This window comes from Macadamia integrifolia, chromosome 5, assembly GCF_013358625.1.
Source record: "Macadamia integrifolia cultivar HAES 741 chromosome 5, SCU_Mint_v3, whole genome shotgun sequence".
Taxonomy (NCBI): Eukaryota; Viridiplantae; Streptophyta; class Magnoliopsida; order Proteales; family Proteaceae; genus Macadamia; species Macadamia integrifolia.
Genome location: NC_056561.1, coordinates 41,627,026 through 41,649,252, shown reverse-complemented (window position 1 = coordinate 41,649,252; position 22,227 = coordinate 41,627,026). Strand labels below are relative to the sequence as shown.

Below are 22,227 nucleotides of genomic sequence, written 5' to 3'. Positions count from 1 at the left end.
AGGGCTACATCTTGACCCAGTTGGGCAACACTCAAAAGCCCACATGGGCTAATTGACAAGAACCAAAAACCCAAATCAAAGAAGAGTAGCAATCCGGACAATTCCAGGTAGAGTTCCACCAAACCCTACTCAACTTTTCTCCACACATCAAACTCCTAGCCACCAAGCAGAGATTTGAAGCTCCATTAGCAAGAAGGCAGCCACATCAGTGGGGCGCTGGCCTACCGGAGCTTCGGCCAAGCGATGGTGACAGTCCGGGGAGGGGCGCCAGCCTTGCGGAGGGCAGTGGCGAGACGGCTGTCAGCCGAGCCTTGCGGAGGGCAATGAAATTTTATTTGGTGGAACGCAATGCCACTCAACCATTGAGCTTCAAATTGGGACTGTTTGCTCATTCTTCTAGATAAGGTTTATGGAATGTGTCGAGAACCTCTTCCCTTTTTTCCTATTTGGAGATTAAACAATGGAAGCTGAACTGTATACTTAAATCATTTTGACTTTATCTAAGAACTAAAATACCTTTTCGAAGGGGTTTAGGGATAGAATTTTATATCTTGCATGATATAAAGCTCTTATGGCTTTTATTTTACGATATTCAACTTAATTAAGTTTACTGGGACCGCTGATTGCTTTCCTTGTCAAGTTGTATTTATGTGTAATTGTTCCTACCATAGTTGTCATGGCGTCTAGCGACCCAAGGAATGGGAGGAGGCCTGGATTTGTCCCACTTCACTGGGAAGAACCATAGATGTACCAATTGGTTATTTCTTTGCTTCTTCCTTAGATCCAGTCCAATCTTTAAGCCCATAAAATATACAGTACCTTTTTGAAAATGGCTGTTTGGCTTCACAAAACCCATGGTCCGATCCTAAGTCAAGCCATCTTTGTTTCTGAAATTGTTGAATGGGCAAAGGGCTGCCTGATTTTAACGGTTATATTGTTCAAATGGTTAGAAATGAACTCTAATACCATCCCAATATCCCATTAACAATAGGATAGCTCATAATGGAGTGGTGAGTGTTAACCTCATGGCCTCTTCTTCCTAAAGTAAGCATTTGTTCCTTTGGGTGGTACAGACTACAGATTTTTGGAACCATCTTAACTTTGGATGGCTAGGATCGTTGCCTTTTCTGTTGTTTTTACACTTTTATCCTCCCACTTTTCTTTGTCAATTAAAAATTTGATGCTTTAACTGTTCATAAGAATATTTGGTTTCTTTTACTAGCAAATAGCAATATTGGAACAATCTCATTGGACATTTCTGCCTTAATTTGTGTTGTTACATTTTTAAGTTTTCAGTGACTGATGGTGAAAGAAGTCCCAACGTCCGACGAGGCTACGATGACAAGCTCCGGCGACTTCTCTTCTCCTCCGACAGACTTCGGCGAGAACCGGCGACATCCGGCGGCATCCGGCGGCATCTCCATCTTCTTCGACAGCCTTCGGCGAGCCTTCGACAGACTTCGACAGCCTTCGGTGAGCCTTCGACAGACTTCGACAGCCATCGGCGGCATCTCCTTCTCCTTCGACGGCCTTCGTCAACTAGTTTGTAGCTCCAATGAGGTGAGTCTTGTTATGATGTTTGAATCATAATATTCTGATCTTGTTACATGCGATTGACCTGAGTATTTATCATATGCTGATGTACCAATAGTTTGAAAAACTGTCTTCTCTTTCTCTCTCCCCTTCTTCTTTCTTCTCCCTGCTTGTTCCTTCTGCGTATATTTTTTTTAAAGTCGGATTGTCTTACCATTACGTGCTTGCGGTTGGTGATCACATTAAGGTTCAATGGTGGTTGGTTTTGTAAAAGTTGGTATGAACATTCAAGTGGAAAAAAGCCAGCTTGATTTAAGTTGGGCAAAGGATGAGTTGTTGAGCCAGCTTGATTTAACTTGCCGAGCAACAAATTGGGTTTGAATCACATGATCACATCATAAGCATGCCTATTTTTTGCTGAAAATAAGGTGATTGATGGGTCAAGTTATGGCGGTCTGCTTTACGATTGGCATGGTCTGTAGTTTGGTAGTCTGTCAATGTTTTGTCCATGATACCAGGCCCGGTACAGATCATTCAGTCTGATGGTGGTCTGACCACCCAACCTGTAAAAGCAAAAACACACACGCACGCATGCATGCACACGTACGTGTGTCACTCACTCATTAAATTGTCAATGTAATAGTGAGCTTGATGATGCATACAGGCACCAAATGAGTTGCTATTGTACAACCTTCATTCTGGAACTGCAGCTGAACTCACTGGCCACAATTGCCAGGTTTGCCACTCAATTGTAGTGTTCTTTTAACTTTTTTCTTTCTTTTCTGGCCATAAACATTCTTAATACATTTATTTACTTGCAGAAATCAAAGAATTGTATAGCTTTCTATAGATTTGCATTTATGCGTTCTTCATGTATTGTGATAGTTTATATTTACTGCAATATGTAGTCATTTTAAGTAGCCTGATGCACTGGAAGGTAACTTGATGTAGAGGAAGGCTTGAAAAGGAAGTTTGGGTTGAGGATGTTAAAAAGTGTGTGTAAATACAAAATGTTTTGTCCTCCTTAAATCGCCAGAACTCTCTCTCTCTCTCTCTCTTTCTCTCTCTCAATTCAGTTTCATTCTTGGACTGGATAGCAACCATCAATTATGGCAGACAGCAAAGTGTAGAATTAAGACATGGTACATGGGAGCGTTCAATTTCCCTGGGATGTGGGAAGTGTTCAAATGTTTGATTTTTGTATTATAAGAAAGCTTACTGGAGTTCCTAATATTATGCAACGCTGATGTGATAAGAGGGAGTTATTGCTGAAATATGGACAAGATACAGGCTTGTGTGGGAAATTTGTATTCAAGTTATTTAGAGTTTCTATGTTTTCTTCTTTAGGTTCTTCAATTTTTTTTCTTTCTGATTTTGACTTTGGATCTTAATTATCACCAGAAAAGTATGTAATGTGTGCTCAGAATCTGTTTGATAGTTTTACCCCCCCTCCCCAAAAAAAAATCTGTTTTCTAGTTCCTTCTATGGGTTTTAAAGGATCTTTTTTTTTTTTTTTTTGGGAAGGGGGAAGCACAGTAATTATGTAATTTATGTGAAATTGCAACCTTGTCTTGGTTGTAGTATGAGCCATACTGCCCATACATGACAAGGTCCCGCTTCTTTTGTATTCTGTAGGGAAAAAGTTGCAACACATGCAATCAGGTATTGAGAGCAATATGGTAGATTAGTAGTGTAACACAAAATCTAAGCTGGCATGAAGTCGTTTTTCTACAGCTTTATTATGACCACTGCCATTCATTGGCCATATTTCCAATGCTACAGCAGTGCAAACAGTCGAGCTACCAACCAGGACTTACCTGAATTTGGGTGATACCATTGTTCCGAGAACTGGACACCAATAAACTGTCATCTGCAACATTTTCACTGACAGTCTCGTCTGTTAAAAACCACATTCTTTGGGGACTGGTCAAGATGAGTTGGTTGAACTGCTCCATTTTATCACTACATGGAGTTGGCTGCATTGGTTGTTTGGTGTCCAGTCAGTTTTTCAAAACTGTGGGTGATACATTATGGTAAGCCACTGGATTTTCTGTTTCAAATCAAAGACTGAAATTTTTGTTGAATGGTAATATATGTGTATATATATATATATATATATAACATGGTATCTAGGTGAAAGATGGGGCCCCAATTCCAATGGCCTGGTGAACTGTCTAGGTAACCCACCTATGCCACCTTATCTTGAGCAATTTGAAATATATCCAGGAACTGTTGGCCCAAATGTGACTCTCTGCTCCATGAATCAAACCAGAATCTCTCCTGATCTCCTTCACTCACCAACACCTCACCTTGGATTAAAAGGTCATGTCAACCAGTCCATACACCAGTCCCTTATGACATGTTCTCTCTCCCCTTGTCCCATGGATTTTTTACTTCAATTTTGCAACTACTGCCTGATTCCACAAACTATTCTCTTCCTCCTCAATCTTCCATGACCTCTTCCCTAGGAGGGCATTGTTCAAAGGTTTTACAGGATGAATGCCAAGCACCCCTTTCTCCTTTTCTAATCACACATGTTTCCAATCAACTAGGTGATTTGTAATATCCTTGACATGTCTGAGGAAGCCCTGCAATTAAGTGTTATTATCCCAAATCTGATACACCCATTGGTTCTCTAATGTCTGATGATTGGAGGAGAAGCACCGTAGTTCCAATCTACAAAAATAAAGGTTATTCTTAGAGCTGCAATAACTTTAGAGGCATAAAACTAAATGAGTCAAAATTGTGGGAGAAGGTTACTGAAGCTCACCTGAGATGAGAAACTACTATCTTAGAGATTCAATTTGGTTTTATGCTATGTAGATCCATGACGAAAGCTATCTACTTACTCAAGAGGCTCATGGAAAGATTTAGAGCATGCAAGAAGGATTGACCTAGAAAAAGCCTATGACCGAGTCCCTAGAGACCTAATTTGGCATGTACTAGAGAAGAGAAGGGTTTCAAGTAAATATGTAGATATTAAAGATATGTACAAGGACGTGGTGACTAGTGCAAGAACCGTGGGAGGGAAAGGAAGTGAATTCCTAGTTACAATTGGGCTACATTAAGGATTTTCTTTAAGCCCTTATTTGTTTGCGCTTATCATAGATGATTTAATTAGAATCACTCAAGACGAGTTTCCATGGTGTATAATCTTTGCTCATGATATTGCTTTGGTGGATGAGGCAAAAACTGGGATTAACACTTAGTTGGAGTTGTGGAGATCAACCTTGGAATCAAGAGGTTTTAAGATAAGTAGAACAAAGATGGAGTATATGATTTGTAACTTTAGTCACACTATGATGGATAATGATATGCTGAAGATTGAAGGGGAGAGAGAGAGAGAGAGAGAGAGAGAGAGAGAGAGAGGTACTGTAAAGTGATCATTTTAGGTATCTGGGGACAATCATAAATAACGAAGGTGATATAAAGATGATGTTTCTCAGAGTATTAAAGTGGGATGGATGAAGTGGAGAGGTACGTTCGGAGTGTTGTGTGACCGATGTATTCCTTTCAGTCTTAAAGGAAACATCTATAGGATAGTCATTAGACCAACTATGATATACGACACGGTGATGCAGATTAATTACCAAAATAAGCTTGTTTTATTAGAAATAAGCTTAGGGTTGGGTTCCATACATCTTGGGCCTTTGATCCCATGTATTTTGAGTGTAATAGACCACTTTTATGGATCTAAAAGGGGGGCTCTAAGATTGAGTAAGGGATTACTAGTTAGTTTCATTTTTCCATTAGTTTCCTTTTTAGTTAGGTTTGATTTGAGTTATATTTGTTTCCTTAGGAGTCAAGTTATTAATTGAGTCAAGTCATTAGTAGTTAGCTTCCTTTTTCAACTAGTTTCTAATTTCAGTTTTTAGTAACTATTGTATTAGGAGAATATTTGGTCTCCTTTTTGAGGAACCTTCTATTTTGTAATTCCCTCCCCCATTAACATTATAAATAAAGAAGAGGAGGCTCCTAAAAGCCTAGAATGATTTTGATAAAAAAATAATGGTTGTTGCTATTGTCTTCTTCATGAAGAGTTGTCTTGTGTTTGATCAAGGCTGAAGGAATTGGTGTTTGATCCAACTGACTCTTTGCGGCGTGAAGTCCAAGAGGTCTCTTCAACTATTATTTCTTTCTTTTCAAAGTTAATTGCAAGGTTCTTCAAATCAGGTAAGAGATCTGAAACTGTGATTGAATTCTGGTTCTGGAAATCTCCAGATTTCTTCCTACTGCCCCTACTCTGTTCTGGAAGATCCAACCAGCCGATGGCCCTCCCCTTTTGATCGTTTGTTGGGTTTATTAAGAGGGAGGCTCGACCTTAATTTGGGACCAATCAGACCAGGGGATTTTGAGTTATGAAGTTTCTCTCAATTCTGGCCGAATGCTAAGTCTGTCCAGATCTGAATTCTGTTTTGCCTTGCTGAAATCTGTTGTCTATTTAATATCCCAGTTCTGCTACTATTTGGTCCTACAACTGGTGATAACTGATTTCTGCAATTTTGAGTTCTGAGTTCACTGTGTTGCTGTTTTGTGGAGTTGATTCTAGTTTTAGCTAATTTGTGATGAAGTTAGTTGCTGCCCTTGTTCCTGAATGGGATGATTCACCTAATAGTAATTTGAAATGATCATATGCTGTTTAATATTCTACTGTTGAGGTTTTCTTGAAGCTATTGGGATCGACTGCAAGGTTTTAGAACCTGCTGTCCAGATTTGTTAGTATACTGCTGTTGGGTTACTTGGTTGATTTTGGTTGTTCTTGGTTTAAAAGTTCCTGCAGTATTGGGTCTAGTTTGGTTTGTCAAATCTAGTTCTACATTAAGCAGTCTCCTGTTAGCCGACTGAACAGTTACATTCAATGATGCTTCTTCCACTTCGGGTATTGTATGTGAATCACCGATAGGTTGTTGTGTTGGTTTTCCACAGCCAACAACTCTGCATTCAGATCAGTCTGCAAAGCTTGCGGTTCAGCCTTCAATTGAATTCTCCATTTCTGTAGAAACTCCATAATAGAAGCTAGGGTGAGGGTGTTGTTCTCAGCCATGCTCTGATACCACTTAATGTAGAACTAGATTTGACAAACCAAACTAGACCCAATACTGCAGGAACTTTTAAACCAAAATCCACCAAGTAACCCAACAGCAGTATACTAACAAATCTGGACAGCATGTTCTAAAACCTTGCAGTCGATCCCAATAGCTTCAAGAAAACCTCAACAGTAGAATATTAAACAGCATATGATCATTTCAAATTACTATTAGGTGAATCAGTCCATTCAGGAACAAGGGCAGCAACTAACTTCATCACAGATTAGGTAAAACTAGAATCGACTCCACAAAACAGCAACACAGTGAACTTAGAACTCAGAATTGCAAAAATCAGTTATCACCAGTTGTAGGACTAAATAGTAGCAGAACTGAGATATTAAATAGACAACAGATTTCAGCAAGGCAAAACAGAATTCAGATCTGGACAGACTTAGCATTCGGCCAGAATTGAGAGAAACTTCATAACTCAAAATCCCCTGGTCTGATTGGTCCCAAATTAAGGTCGAGCCTCCCTCTTAATAAACCCAACAAACGATCAAAAGGGGAGGGCCATCGGCTGGTTGGATCTTCCAGAACAGAGTAGGGGCAGTAGGAAGAAATCTGGAGATTTCCAGAACCAGAATTCAATCACAGTTTCAGATCTCTTACCTGATTTGAAGAACCTTGCAATTAACTTTGAAAAGAAAGAAATAATAGTTGAAGAGACCTCTTGGACTTCACGCCGCAAAGAGTCAGTTGGATCAAACACCAATTCCTTCAGCCTTGATCAAACACAAGACAACTCTTCATGAAGAAGACAATAGCAACAACCATTATTTTTTTATCAAAATCATTCTAGGCTTTTAGGAGCCTCCTCTTCTTTATTTATAATGTTAATGGGGGAGGGAATTACAAAATAGAAGGTTCCTCAAAAAGGAAACCAAATATTCTCCTAATACAATAGTTACTAAAAACTGAAATTAGAAACTAGTTGAAAAAGGAACTAACTACTAATGACTTGACTCAATTAATAACTTGACTCCTAAGGAAACAAATATAACTCAAATCAAGCCCAACTAAAAAGGAAACTAATGGAAAAATGAAACTAACTAGTAATCCCTTACTCAATCTTAGAGCCCCCCTTTTAGACCCATAAAAGTGGTCTATTACACTCAAAATACATGGGATCAAAGGCCCAAGATGTATGGAACCCAACCCTAGGCTTATTCCTAATAAAACAAGCCTATTTTGGTAATTAATCTGCATCACACGGAATGCTAGATGGTTAATAAGTGTCATATAGATAAGCTATGTGTAGCAAAGATGAGGGTGCTGAGATGGATGTGTAGCAAAACTGGGAAGGATAAAATAAGGAATGACCAAATTAGAGCTGATTTGGGAGTTTCCCCGATTCATGTTAAGCTCCGAGAAAACCATTTGAGGTGGCATGGCCGTGTTCAACGGAGGCCTGGGGATGCTCTAGTAAGGAGGAGCGATCTGATTCAAATTGAAGAATCTAAAAGAGCTAGGGGCAGGTTTAAAATGACCATAGGAGAAGTAGTGAGAAAAGAAATGCATAGTTTAGGACTTGTCCCAACTCCCAAGTATGTCCTCAAATGGATCTGATTGGAGGGCAAGAATCTATGTAGCCGACCCCATTTAAGTGCGATTTTAATGATTTGTTGTGTTGTGTTCCTTCCCATTTGCTTCTCTTTTGCTGTCTTTGATCGGATTCACGTAGCTGACCCCATTTGGTTGGGATAAGGCTGAGTTAATGTTGTTGATACACCCATTCATCCCCAATTCAATTCAACCCCACCAATCAAATGTTTTTTAATCCCTTGAAGAATCATTTTAGTTAGTATCCAAATTTGGCATAGTTCACTTTCTTTCTACTATGATTTGTGGGGCATGGCTGTTTGCTCCTACCCCCACCCCTCTCCCCCCCCCCTCCCAAAAAAAATAAAAAATAAAAAATCCCAGTGTTGACCTCTGTAGACAGTTGACAGTTGACACTGACATGCATTTTGAAAGGGATGGACATGCAGTTCGACACGGCTGTGGTGAGAAAAGGAAGACAGACAAAGAAGAGAAAGAAGAAGGCAGAAAGAAAGGAGGAAATCAGTAGTAGGATTGACAGGAGGAAGAAAAACAGGAGGAAGTAGAGGAGATGGGGAAGGAAGAATAAGAAGAAAGAAAGAAACAGAAGAAAAGAAAAGAAGAAGCACAGAGGAAAAAAGAGGGGAGAAGAGGTGGGACCTACACCTTCCTGCTTCGCTGGTGTTCAGCAGAACTCAATGCTGCAACTCAAGTCTTATCTGGTCCTCTGCCTCATCAAGAAACAAAGCCTGGCTCTGCTCTCTTAACATTTTATTTTGAACAAAATCTTCAATTACCCATTAGCAATTACCCGCCATTTTTATTTGTTAAACTGCATACTTGTCAAACATAATATTAAATTCCATGCCTGATGTTTGAGAAACACCTGTTTTGTTTCGTTAAGATTGAAACAGTTCAACTGCCTCAGATGTATATATGACATATAAATATATGGTATTTTTTTTTATTCATTTATTTATTTTTCTGGAGGTGTCTAGGTTGCCATGTCTGACACTCTCAGTGTCAACAATTCTAAAATTTAATGAACTAAAAGGCTCACTTTTTCCCTGGGAGAGTGGAATAAATAGGGTCACCTTCAGTAAGGCAGTTGAAAATATACTTTGATTGATTTGCATCCTCCCATATATGAAGTGATGACAATTTACCATGGAGAGTGATTTTAGACCAAAAGTTTGAAAAAGCTTCAAGCCCTTTGCTAATTTTAGTCCTTAAAGGAAGAAGATTTAAGAAAGATGCAAGAAGGACATCTAGGGCAGCAAATCTGGTTCTTAGGAGCCAGCGGCCCAGCAATGAGAAAACTCAGATGAATAGATAAGAGGAATGATATATAATTACTCATCTTCATCATCCCATTTGTGAAGTGATGACAAGTGGAATTTGGATAATGGCTTTTATACCAAAAGTTTGTAAAGGCTGTAAGGTTTTCAGTTATTTAAGGTAACAATGAGCTCAAAAGTGTGTTTGTTACTTGCTGGACTGTTGGAAGCAGTTAAGTATGCCATTCATTGGTACAGTATTGTTCCCTCTATTGCAAACTTATTATATGTTTTCTGTATGGTTACATAAAACGCATGTGTCATGTGTGTTATTGTTCCCTCTAGTCCAATTGTGCAAACTTATTGTATGTTTTCTGTATGGGTACATAGAAGGCATGTGTGTGCTCATTACAAGAGGACATTGAGCTTAAATATCTGTTGTTTTCTTGATGAACAGATCCAAGCGGTTGAATATGCTGTGCATGGTGCTAGTATTGTTTCTTGTGGTGCAAACATGTTAAGGGTACACCCTGATCTAAACAAATAAGCATTCTACACTTCTACATGAGTTCTGTGAACTACTTAAAGTGTTTCCCATTTATTATTTACAAGCTCATGGAAACAGGTGTGGGACTCCAGAGCAGGTGAATGCCTTTTTACTCTGGGGCCAGCAGGAGGTGGTCAGGCTTCTCCTGGACATAGGAAGAAAATCAATGCAATGGCAGTTAACCATTTCCAGTCATGTGAGTTATATTCGTGTGCATGATGCATGGCTCTCTCTCTCTCTCTCTCTCCCCAACAAAAAAATTAATTTCTGATTGAGATTAGTTGCAAGATGAATATTTGGATTCCATTAGTAAGTGAGAACTGAGAAATACAGGGTTGTCAACCTTATTTGTAAAGCTTATGTGACCAAAGTTTCAGTTTTCAGGCCTTGAAAAAGCATTATCTGCGAAAGTATTCCTCCAAACTATTTTCAGAAGAATAAAAAGAGCTCCAGTTTGCAATTTACAAGGGATTCTCGGTTGTGATTCCTTCATAACATAGTATGTTTTGGGCAGGCCAGTTCAAAACCGAGATATGGGTTGAAACCTACAAAACCAAGTCGAAACCTGGTACTTTTTCTGGGCCAACCCAAAACCTTGGTTTCCAGGCCCAGATTGTGTTTTTTTTTTTGGTCTGATTTTTTGTGTGCAGCCGATTTTTGACCTTTTAAACTTAAGTTATGAATTATTTTCACAAAAAAAACACACAAAATGGTAATTGTGGTGCTGGCCTAAGTTTACTAGTGTACACTAAATGATGTTGTACACTAGCCTTGTTAATTTGTTATAAACACTAAGTCTACATATAACTTAAGATATTGGGAATGTAAATAACCCATTAAAACAATCAAAACATACTTGAGAATTGAAAAAACAAGCAATCATGTAAGATGATAGTGATACAACACTCACCACTCAATTCCACGAGGAGATTCTTGGCGTTCTAATCCACAAGTTGCATCCACTGCAGATGTTGTAGCCACTCCTTTGATTGCAACACATATTAATCCCATCACAAATAAACTTTCCACCAAAAGTCATGTCCACATAAATCTGTTCCCTTTTGAATGGTAGAATTCTCCTCTCTGGTCAACACTTAGTTAGAAGCCCTTTGCAAACTGAAGTGGAGAAGGGATAATCAAAGAAGATATGGTCCACATCTTCAAGAGCATTCCAATAAAGACAACATGATGGGGATGCAGGGATGCGACGATGGATGAGAGAAACGACTCCATTAGGAGGTAGTTGGAGAAGGTTCACCAAATGAGTGAAGTTGTTATGAGGAATGTGGCCTTTGAACCAAACCAACTAACACCAAGAAGTCAAAGGGCCATGAGCTCTGATAAGGTCCCAAGACGACTTGGAACAGAACAGACTGGAAGAAGGAGACCAAACAACATAATCTATAGAGCCACTAGGCCTTCTGGGGATGCCAAGCAAAGCATTCTAGACTACATTCAATTTTTTTTTTGGGGGGGTGGGGGGGGGGGGGGGAAGCCCAACATCATGTCGAAGAATGTCCATAACCATGGACTATTTTCTTAAGCTCAACATGTATATGGCTCTGGCACAGATTGAGGGGAGGAGATTACCCATAGGGTGCCAATGGTCAAGCCAAATACTAGTAGAGGCACCATCATCAATTAGGGAGATATCGGCTCCATAAGCAAGAGGTCTCAGCTTCGAGATATTTCTCTAGACCCAGGAAGCATCAGAAATGGAAGGAGCTCCAAATATATGAAGCAACCCTAAGTAAATTCAGTCGATTCAACTACTTTTTCTTATAGCCACTAACTTCCAAATCAATTTGAGGAAGCCAGCACAATTAATCACTTTAACTCTTCTCAAACCAAGACCCCCTCATCCTCGGGGAGATAGACAGAGGCCCAGTTGATGGGGTGAAGGAGGAATATGGCAACTTTATAGCCTTTCCAAAGGAAGGCACACATAAGGGACTCCATCTCCTTAATGGTGGACTAAGGCAACCCGAAAATACCAAATCAATATATGTAAGAGGAGAGCAACTGGCATAAGAGAGCGGCTTGCCTTTCCAAAGTTGGAGCCTCTTGCTCAAGAGCTCTAAATGGGAGTGCAGTGGTGAGCAGTCAATCTGGCAAGGGATCAAAGTTAAACCCAAGTACCTGATCGCAAGGCAGCTTAAGGAGAGACCAGTCCTATCTTTGAAGCGACTCTTATCATCATCAGAGGCTCCTGACAAAAATAAGAGAGTTTTCAAGTGATTAAGTGTTTTAGTTAGGCTGGATTAGGATTCTATAAGTCTAGTCCTGTTTGAGTCAGTTTCCGTTACTATGTTAGTCTCATAGTCAGTTTATGTTGCCTTATTAGTTAAGCATTGGGTTAGGCCTTTTCTTTTTAGTGTTTGAATCTGTTTTTGAGTCTTCTATATAATTTTGTAAGGGGGGTCCAACCTTGTACACGAATTCGATTAATGAAATTTTGGCTTGAGCCTTTTCTTTATTCTATGAGATCCAGATTTGCTATGAGATGTAGTGTTATGTTGGTGGGAAGCCAATAGTGGCTGGTGGGATTCCAATTGAGGCTAGGTGGCTGGTGGGATTCCAATTGAGGCTAGGTGGGATGCTTAGTTATATCTTCTTCTTTCTCCATCAATACTCAAGTAATTTCTCCATTGTGTTTTGCAACTCCATATCCTGTCCAACAATTTCAATTCCAGTGTTCTTTTGAGTTCATTCGATTCTTCTCCAATCTGATTCTTATTGCGAATTTCTGACTGACATTCATAAACACATTCTTGACTCCATTAAAATCCTACAAACTACGGATTGAAACTTGCTGTTTTCAAGTCCGATTTGATGGATTTTAATTGAACAAGGAATCTAATCTAATCTCCTCATCCAACTGATGGATTAATCTGAGATTAGACTATGTTATTCTCCTCTGTAGAATCTTCCTACAACCTGGATTTCATCAAGACCAGAATCACTGATCTGCTGGAATCTGGAATCTCAGTTTCTTGTTAAGACTTGAGGTATTTTAATCTGATGGGGACTCTTCTAGAACTATCAATCCATCCATCTAATTCTGTTTTCCAATTTTGCAGAGCCGTTACTCTCATTAATGGCAACCACCGTGGACCTCTTTTTTTTTTTTTGGGTGAAGAAATAAATTCATTACCAAGGAAAAAATATACAAGGGGGGGGGGGAGAGGACCAATAGCCCAACTAGGAGAAGGGATACATAAGTGGGGGGGGGTGCAGATGATTGACGGGGGGAGGCCCCAAGAAGCGACCATCAGTCTATTCCTAGGGGAATCACGGACATGCCATCGACAAAGACAACCATGTTTGGAGCTGACATCAAAATAGATGGCCTTCCAAATCTTATCAAATGATCGAGAGTTGGAAGTCCATCTACGGAGATTACGCTCCATCTAAATATGAGAGATCGTGACTCCAAAAGCTAGCTTCCCAATAGTGTCACAGATAGTATGGCCTCCAGAAGTTATGTCAATCCAGATCCATTCTCTAGACAAAGGAAGGATTCTTCTGCGGGAGGGCCAGCAGGAGCTGAGGACTCTTCCAAATGGAGGAAGATAATAGGCAAGAAAAAAAGAGGTAGTCAACATCTTCAATGCCATTCCAGCAAAGACAACAAGAGAGGGGATCTGAATGTGTCGGTTGATGAAGAAAGACTGGACCTCATTGTTAGTTGCATTTGAGTAACTGATCTGCTGTCATTTAATTTCTCCTTTATTGTCTTTGCTGGTTCTGTTTTGGAGATTACTTGCTTGATTGAAACTGTGCCTGCCTACTGAATCTCACTGTTGGATTGAGTTCTATTTTGGGTATTTTATTCCCTATCATTAGAACCACAATTGACCAGAATTTGAGCCACATCTGTTGATTTGATCTCAGGTTATTAAACTTCTCTTGAATCTGGTCATATACCATTCACTGTGATTCTGGTGTTCAGATGAGTTTCTGAACCTAAATCCTTTAGGCTTCTAGAAACCCATCATACTTTGGCTGTATGACCTAATATGTGTCAGACATGCTTGATGATGCAATGAGTCTGCATCTCCTATTTTTTTTTTGGATGAATAGCATCTTCTATTTTTGTTCACTGTAATTGCAAAATTTGGACTCACTTTTCAATTTAGTTAGTTTCTTTCCTAATTGACATTGTGGATTTCCTCAGAGCATGGCAGCCATCTCAATTTAGTCAAAGATAACAACTGCTCTGCCATAATTCTTCTAGATGTTTGGAATATCGGGATAGAACTATATACAGATTGTGGGGACAATGTTAGTTAGCGCAACATGGTAGGTGTTTAGTTGAGTGCTTCAAAGGCATTTTGTCGAAACTCCATAGTGAGAGATTGGCACAATAAAATTCATTCAGGGCTTGGCCAGCTTGCTAGAACACTGTTGGTAAATCAATGGACACCAACAGCAGGAAGCTTTTAATTGTGATACTCCTTTGGGAACCCACGTAATGTAGTGCTCAACTCGATCCAGGGTAAATCCAGTTGGATATTAGTTGATGACAATATCTCAGGAAAAAGGACAAACCGGATTTCAAGAGAAAACCAATATCAGAATAAAGATAAGTCTGATTTGGCGAAGGTTATGTTTGAAGATCTGTTAAGGTATAGAGTACAATCCTGGAAAATTTGACCAGATTCTGATGGACAGATTTAAAATAATGGAAAAATTCTACTTGAAATAGGAAACTGAAACTCAAAAAAGAAAAAGAATCGATATGCAGGAATTGTGAGTTCAAAACAGTGGATTGGTCAGTGGTTATGATCTGATTTAATAAGTAAACAGCAATATGAGGACTAACAGTAGCATGAAATCAGATTCAGAAAACTGAGTTTTTGAAAACTGAGATGGACTGAAGCATAAAACTACCTAACGTAATTACAGAATCAAACTAACAAAATAAAGATAGAAAGGAATTAAGGAAAATGCAGACACTGACCTGATTCTATTAAGAAGAGAAGAGAAAAGAAGGAAAGATATTATCATGAATCCACCTGATCAGTGGGCTGGAATCCACCAGTACCCTTGCTGAATCCACAGATCCACCTCCTGAATCCTCATAAGAAAGTTTGAAATACACAGGCAACTGAGCCCAAGCTTCATCTGTGTTACTAAATTCATTGGTAGGGCATAAGTCCTTACATATCTTTAAATGAAACTTCAAAAAGCATACGCAAACTGTGCCTAAAAATCCTCTAGAGTTCAGCAAATAGCTTGCTTTGGAGGTAATCTAACTGACTAAAACTCTGCATACAATAAGAAGGAAACAACTCAAACAAGGCTGGACTCATTGAGATCTATTCCAGCTAAATAGAACATCTCAATAACAATTAAATCTCGCATTCCTACCTCCTACCATATTTAGGCCCATTAAATTGGCCTATTACAATGGAAATCCATTGGACCAAAGGCCCAATTCTACATAGCCAAATTCAAGGCTTATTTCCACTAAATAAGCCAATTTATAAGATATATATGCATTGCCAAGACAGCCCTTGATTGGAGGAGCCACTGGAAATCACCCCCTCAGAGGTGGCCTTATATTATGAAGCACCATTAGAATCACCAATTCGATTGAGGCAGCGAAAATAATTTGGGTTTAGAAATAGCAAAAAGTACGCTTTCAGAAATAGCATCAATCATGGGAAGGGATTTGGATTTTGGGGTCATTATGATGTGGAAGGAAATTGGTTCTATAGGTCTTTTGTGCCTGTTACCTCTAATTGGATGTGTCAATCTCTAACCTCTGCAATGAACATCTCATGCAGCTGGGCTTCTTTTTTTTTCCCTCTCTACTAATTTCATTGCAGGTGGACTAGCAAAAAATAGTGCAAGATGGAAGTTGACTTAAATAGGCGGACCACCATGAGTTTGGATTTTAGGAGTCCGTGTTTGGTGGGTGAATTGACTGTTGTATTTGGTTTGCTATGTTTTTTATTTGTTAGTTCTTGCCTCTGTTTTGTAGTGTTATGCTCCATCTTCTTCCAATTAAATGTGGTCATTCTAAAAAAATATAAAAAATATCAGCTTGTTTTTCTATGGAAAAAATGTAATGATTGAAGGCTTATGTTCGGCCAATCAGGTTGTCTGGCATAGGAGGCCTCATATTAGAGTCCCAAACCATCTGCTTATGTACCATTTATATTGGTACAGTCTGTAGAGAATTCAAAAAGCAGATGGGGTTTTCATCTTTTTGTCTTTCCTGCAATACTTTGATGATGCCACAAGACCACATCTGTGCTTATGTACCATTTATATTGGTATGGTTGGTACAAAATTCTAAAACCAGATGGGGTTTTCATCTTTCTCTTTCCGGAAATACTTTGATGAAGCCACAAGACCACATCTGCTTGGGGGAACTTTTGATTTGACTAGTTCCTATTCTCAATATGTTTCTTAGCTTCTGCACATGTTATTCCTCCATTGCTTCTTTTCTTGGTTGCTGATATTTCGTGAGCAATTTTTCGATCACTTGGATATCTTTTCTCTCTGCTAATAGAAAATTGACTAATAAAAATGGGCGGGAGACTTTCTCTTCTCTTGGCATCACAGCTTCCTCCTACCTTAGAGATGTGTCTATCTTTTTTTAGGCCTTGTGGTTACAAGTGGCAGGGAGGGGGACGGGAAGCTTCTTTTATGGAATATTCTGACTGGGGAATTGGCTTCTGACTTAAATATGAATATGAGGTAGGTAATTTACCTTTCAGAAGCTGACGTTTTTATTTTTCTGTTGAATTCTTTTTTTAAATGTCTCATGAATTTCTGATTTGTGTTTTTTCCATTGTTACACTATGTTTGGTATGACCTTAAAAGTTTTTCCTAAGATTAAATGTTTATGTGCCCTTTGAGGTGGTCCACATTTCTATTGCTTTTCTTGATTGGATTATTTAATTTGATTTGCAGGGCTGAAAACCAGCTTCTCCCCTCCATTGATGCAATGGAGTTTTGTAGTCAAAATATCCTTGTCTGTGGAAGTGATTCTGCCTATGGAGGTCCCGCGCTGGTGCAACTGTGGGATATTGAGACTTCCCAAAATTGTCAATCTTTTCCTGCAAATGACGCTGTAAGTTGATTATTTAGTGGATATTACCATATCAAACTCTAGGATATGCTGACTTAATTGTTCCTTCAGTACATTACTTCCCTGAAAATAGATCCAGCCTTCAACACCATAATCACAGGTATTATTTATTTTCATGGCCCCATTGTTTAGAGAAATTTGTCCGTGCCCCTTAAGATAACTTTTGTGGTTGCATGCTTTTGAAAGGTGCTGGGGATGGGACTGTTGGGCTTTTTGACATCAGGACGTGTGGTGCTATATCTCGTCTGTCAGTGGGGCCCAGTTATGAGGTAAGGTCATTATTTGAAGCAAACAACTATAGTAGTTGATCTGTGGATATTACCTTCTGGCAGTCCATCTGTTATCCAATATATTTGTTGTTCTTCTGACTTACGTCATATTATGAGGATAATTCTACCTCTATTGTCTATTTGTACTATCTGTAAAAAAAAAGGGCATACCTAGTGCTGGAAGCTCCCGCCACTGCAGGGTCTGATGTAGATCACAGGTTCCAGCACAGTTGTAGCTGCAAGAACAAGGCTCAAACACTGTCCAGAATCTCTGACGTGGCCTGGTTCTTGCTTGGTTCGATGGTGCACATTCCAGGGGTTCAGATTTCTAATTTTGTGGAGGATATCTGAGAGATTATTTCCAGATTTGGATAGAATTTAGAATATCATCCAGCAGTTTAATAGAGATATATCCCAGATTTCCTTGCTGGTTAAGGAGGAGATATTGTTCAGATCGTGTGGGCCCCATAGCGAGCTCGGCAGGAAGTGATTAGGGAGAATTTTAGGAGTACAAGAGGTGGACTTGCGTAGTGGAGAATGAGAGCTACTGTTGAGATGTTTAGTTTCTATTTGTTATAAAGATATTAGGTAGATTTTATTACTATTTCATTTACTAATTTGATCTAGCATTAAATTAGGTTTAAGTTACTATTTAGATCAAGTTATGCATTATTTCTTTCTTTATTTGAATAACTTGATGTAAAAGATAGTCCACACCATTCGAGGGACTCCTTTCCTTCTTTGTGATATTTCCATTAAACCCTATTTATTTGTAAGAGCCTTAGAGCTCCAGAGAATGAACTAATGAATGAAAAAAAGAAGTTGGTTTTATTCCATGGCCGTGAGATGCAGTGAATTTGGGTGAGATGCCTATGAGTGGGTGAGAGGCAGTCAATTCCGGTGAACATTCTATTCTGAAATTTATTGATCTGTTGATGACTGTTCGAAGAGGTAATTTAACTGCTGGACATCTGTGTATCGATCCTCCTCTTGTAAAGTTGGTTCTTAGCTGAACTAGCTCCTACGTTATTTGGTATGAAAGCTAGAAGGACAGCCGACGGATTTGATGGTTGCTGAATTCTACTTCCCACTATAGGCTGATCATGCAAGTCTGATTCAACATCTCTACCAAACTCGTGGACAAGTTTTTTCAGGATGGTAAGAATTGATGTAGATCACAGGTTCCAGCACAGTTGTAGCCGCAGGAACAAGGCCCAAAAACCTGCTGGGTTCCACCAATGAAAAACAAAATTCATCACCCCACCTGGACTAATTGCTCGGATTTTATATTTGAGCCCATTACCGTAGAAATCGATGAAATAAAAGCACAACTGATATATGACAAACCAAGACTTCTATAAGCTGAATATAACATCTTTATGCATATGGCTTAGCATCACCTATGCCAGTCATCTAATCACTTACATTCAGATGTGCCTTTTATCTATGCAAGTTAATGTGTTAACATGGTAAATTGTTTCATACAGGGAGTATGGATGATGCAAGGTTTGCTGAAAATATTTCCATATAATTGATTGATTACCTCGAAACTACAAAATATTATGTTTCACAAAAATTCTGGAAAAAGAAATAAAAAATAAATGTAGATTTATGGTCGAAAAGATGTAATATTTGACTATTCAGCATGTGTGTATTGAAGTGACTATTTTTTTGGTTCTACAATCGGGGTTTCCTTATTTCATAAGTAAGCCATTATCTAAAGAATTTCTGAAGTCACTATCTCGGTTATTTCAGCTGTCCAAATGGCTACTTTTGTCTGTATCTTCATTTACTCTTTAACAGCTTTATAATGGACTGAATTATTTTGTTTGTGTTTTAGGTGACGTCTGTTTCTTTTAGCAGCTGTGGTACATATTTCCATGCTTCAAGTACATCAAATAATACGCTGGTGTGGGATACACGAATTTTTCCAATGAATCGTGGGCAGATGCCTGTAGGAAAACCTGTCCCTGTTAATGATATGTCTGATATGAGACCTTTGCACTGTTTGAGCCATGGGAAGCAAATGCCCACTGCAGAACATACAGGTCAACTTCCGGGGTAAATTTTCCAAGGAAGCAGCTTTTGTTATATTAAATTAGGAAATTATCCAGATTCTTTATTTAGAAAAACCTTAGTTATTGCTACTTGGTTACCTCTGTTCACTTTATGTTGACCAAATTTATTAGTTCTTTTGAATTGCTGGAAACCGTTCCAATCTGATTCAAATTTGTATGTGTAGATCATTGAACATGCATGGCCTTTTCCTAATTTTGAACATTAGATGCAAGTATTCATGTAATAATTCCTTAATTTATACGAGAATAGTACCCTTTTTTTGGTTCTGTTTGTTTAAAATCTACACGTTTTAAACCCGTACCAACTGTTTTCCGTTTTTTGCCGTTCTCTGTTTTTTTGACCTTTTATTTGACCGTATCGTTGGAAATATTTACTATTTAAAACCCTACCATCCGTTTCTTTTTTTTGCCATTCCCTTTTTGTTATTTGGTAAAAATCATAAGAAATCAAATTCTAACAAAAAAACAAAGCATGAATAACACTTTGTTTTGCCAAGTAACCATCTCATTCACACTGCTTGAATAACATAGGAACAAAGCACTCAACTGGGAAGCCGGGTACCAAATCAACTTGACGAGATCAGAATAATGCCAAGTCTCCTTTGAAGGGTCCTTCATCTATCACGCTAACATTTTCTGGATCGCCCTCAACCATCTCATGTTGATATCCTCTACTAAGTAGAATCTCGGACACCATCTTGACTCTTGAGAGAAATTAATTCAGATCCGTAGGAGTCACCTTTCCCTATTGGACCTCAATATTAATTGTACCTCATCCTGCGCTTAAACTCAAATTCAAGGTGAACTTAGATTCCCCAAAAAGGAACCATCAAAATTTAATTTAGCTACCTTTCTGGAGGACTTCATTCGCAGCTTATCTGGAGAAGATCAAAGGCCTTCAATGCATATCAATCTGGTATCAATTGCTGTCCAATCAGATACTCTGACAATAACTTAGTCAGAAATGCCCCTATGGGACTATCAAATTCAAACCATAGATGGTTTTTTATTCCTACCTTGCTCTTTGGGGGGAAATATCTTTAAAACCCCTCATATAAGGATTTCAATTTATGAAAACACTTTTTTTTATATCTGTCAGACAGTCCATAGGAAAAAAAATCATATTCAATATCACCTTGTACACTTTTGCATAAAAAATTTGTTAAAAAAAACTATTGATAACATGTATTATGCATAAACACTAAATTGAGGGTATCGCACTAAGAATTCAAGGTTTGTGGTTGTCCCATAAATGTAAAACCCTTGTTCCCAACCTTGATTTCCACTTTAGTTAGAGAGAAATATGGCTGGTAGCAACTTTTGAACAAAAACCCCTCAAAAAATCGTGTTTTCTGAAAAAATACCCATCTTGGTCATTATATGACCATAGTGCACTGTATCGGTACATACCGATACTCACCGATACGTCCTGATCGATACATATCGATACTCACCGATATGGACTAATACTCATCGATACGTACCGATCGATACATACAAATACTCACCGATCGTATCGATACATACCGAAACGTATATTTCACCTCTATTTTATATTTTTCATAGCGTATTAGTACGTATCGATAGTGTATTGATGCATATCGGTATGTATCGTAGGTTATATATATATATATATACGAAAGGATTTTAAAAATTTCATGTATCGTATCGGTCGGCTAAATTTAAGATACGTATCGGAGGATCGTATCGGTATCGGAGATACTTTAAACCACGCTTAAGTTGGGAAAAGGTATGCCTTCCTAAAGCCGAAGGTGGTCTAGGGATTAGAAGAATCAAAACCACCAACTCTGTTGGCATTCTCAAGCTCATTTGGAAGATCGTGTCCAAGCACAAAAGCATTTGGGTTAACTGGATATACTCGGGATTGCTCAAATCTAATTCCCTCTGGACTGCTCCCTCCATTCCTGATGCCTCCTGGATCTGGTGGAAAATTCTCGAGCATCGATTAGTTGCCCTCCCGACCATCTCCTTCGTTATTGGTAATGGTCAGTCTATCTCCCTCTGGAAGGACCCCAGCACCCTTCTGGCATTCTTTCTCTCCTTTTTTCTCCCAGAATCATTTACTCCTCCAGCCTCCCCCCAAATGCCTCCATCTCTTCCATCCTCTCCGCCTCCAGTTGGTCCCCTCCCCCTTCCCCCCTCCTCTGTTTGACCTCTAGTCTAACGACTCTAACCTTCCCCCTCTTCCTCCTGGCCACAGAGGCAGAGATGACAAATGTCTTTGGCTCCCCTCCTCTAATGGAACCTTTACCTCCGCCTCCGCTTGGTCTCTCATCTGTACTCATTCCCATTCCGTCCCTTGGCAGAAGGTTGTGTGGTTCAAAAACTACATTCCCCGTCATAGCTTCACTCTATGGCGTTGTCTGTCCAATTGCCTTCCCACCCAATCTTTTCTCATTCATCTGCATATCCCTGCCAACCCTGCCTGTTGCCTTTGTCCTTAGGGTACTGAAGACATCCCCCACCTCTTCTTCGCCTGCCCTTTATCTTCCCACATCTGGAAGTCTGTTCTTTCCAAATGCTGGCGGTATAGAAGACCTATTCTTCCTTTTAATAGGGAATGGAATTGGATTGATATGACCTTCTCTGGTTCCACCATCTGTGACACTGTTGGCAAATTGGCCTTTTGCGCTACTGTCTATCACCTCTGGATGGAGCGTAATATCCGTAGATGGACTCCTAAATCCCGTTCTCCGGATAAGATTTGGAAAGCTATCTACTTTGATGTTAAATCCAAATCCTCTTCCCTTCAGAATCGGCCAGTCCACAAT

General features: G+C 39.2%; 1 protein-coding gene across 1 annotated transcript in view; it reads left to right on the top strand.

The window, feature by feature from the left end:
- Nucleotides 1–1,338: 1,338 nt before the first annotated feature.
- The window catches only part of LOC122078080 (uncharacterized WD repeat-containing protein alr3466-like), a 24,449-nt gene continuing 3,560 nt past the window's right edge, over nt 1,339–22,227 (top strand). Inside the window, exons 1-9 of the mRNA XM_042643947.1 lie at nt 1,339–1,560; nt 2,198–2,269; nt 9,894–9,959; nt 10,062–10,179; nt 16,598–16,694; nt 16,911–17,070; nt 17,140–17,188; nt 17,275–17,357; nt 19,198–19,418. Of these exons, the coding sequence (XP_042499881.1) occupies nt 1,339–1,560; nt 2,198–2,269; nt 9,894–9,959; nt 10,062–10,179; nt 16,598–16,694; nt 16,911–17,070; nt 17,140–17,188; nt 17,275–17,357; nt 19,198–19,418 (1,088 nt within the window). The remainder of the gene's footprint in view (nt 1,561–2,197; nt 2,270–9,893; nt 9,960–10,061; nt 10,180–16,597; nt 16,695–16,910; nt 17,071–17,139; nt 17,189–17,274; nt 17,358–19,197; nt 19,419–22,227) is intronic.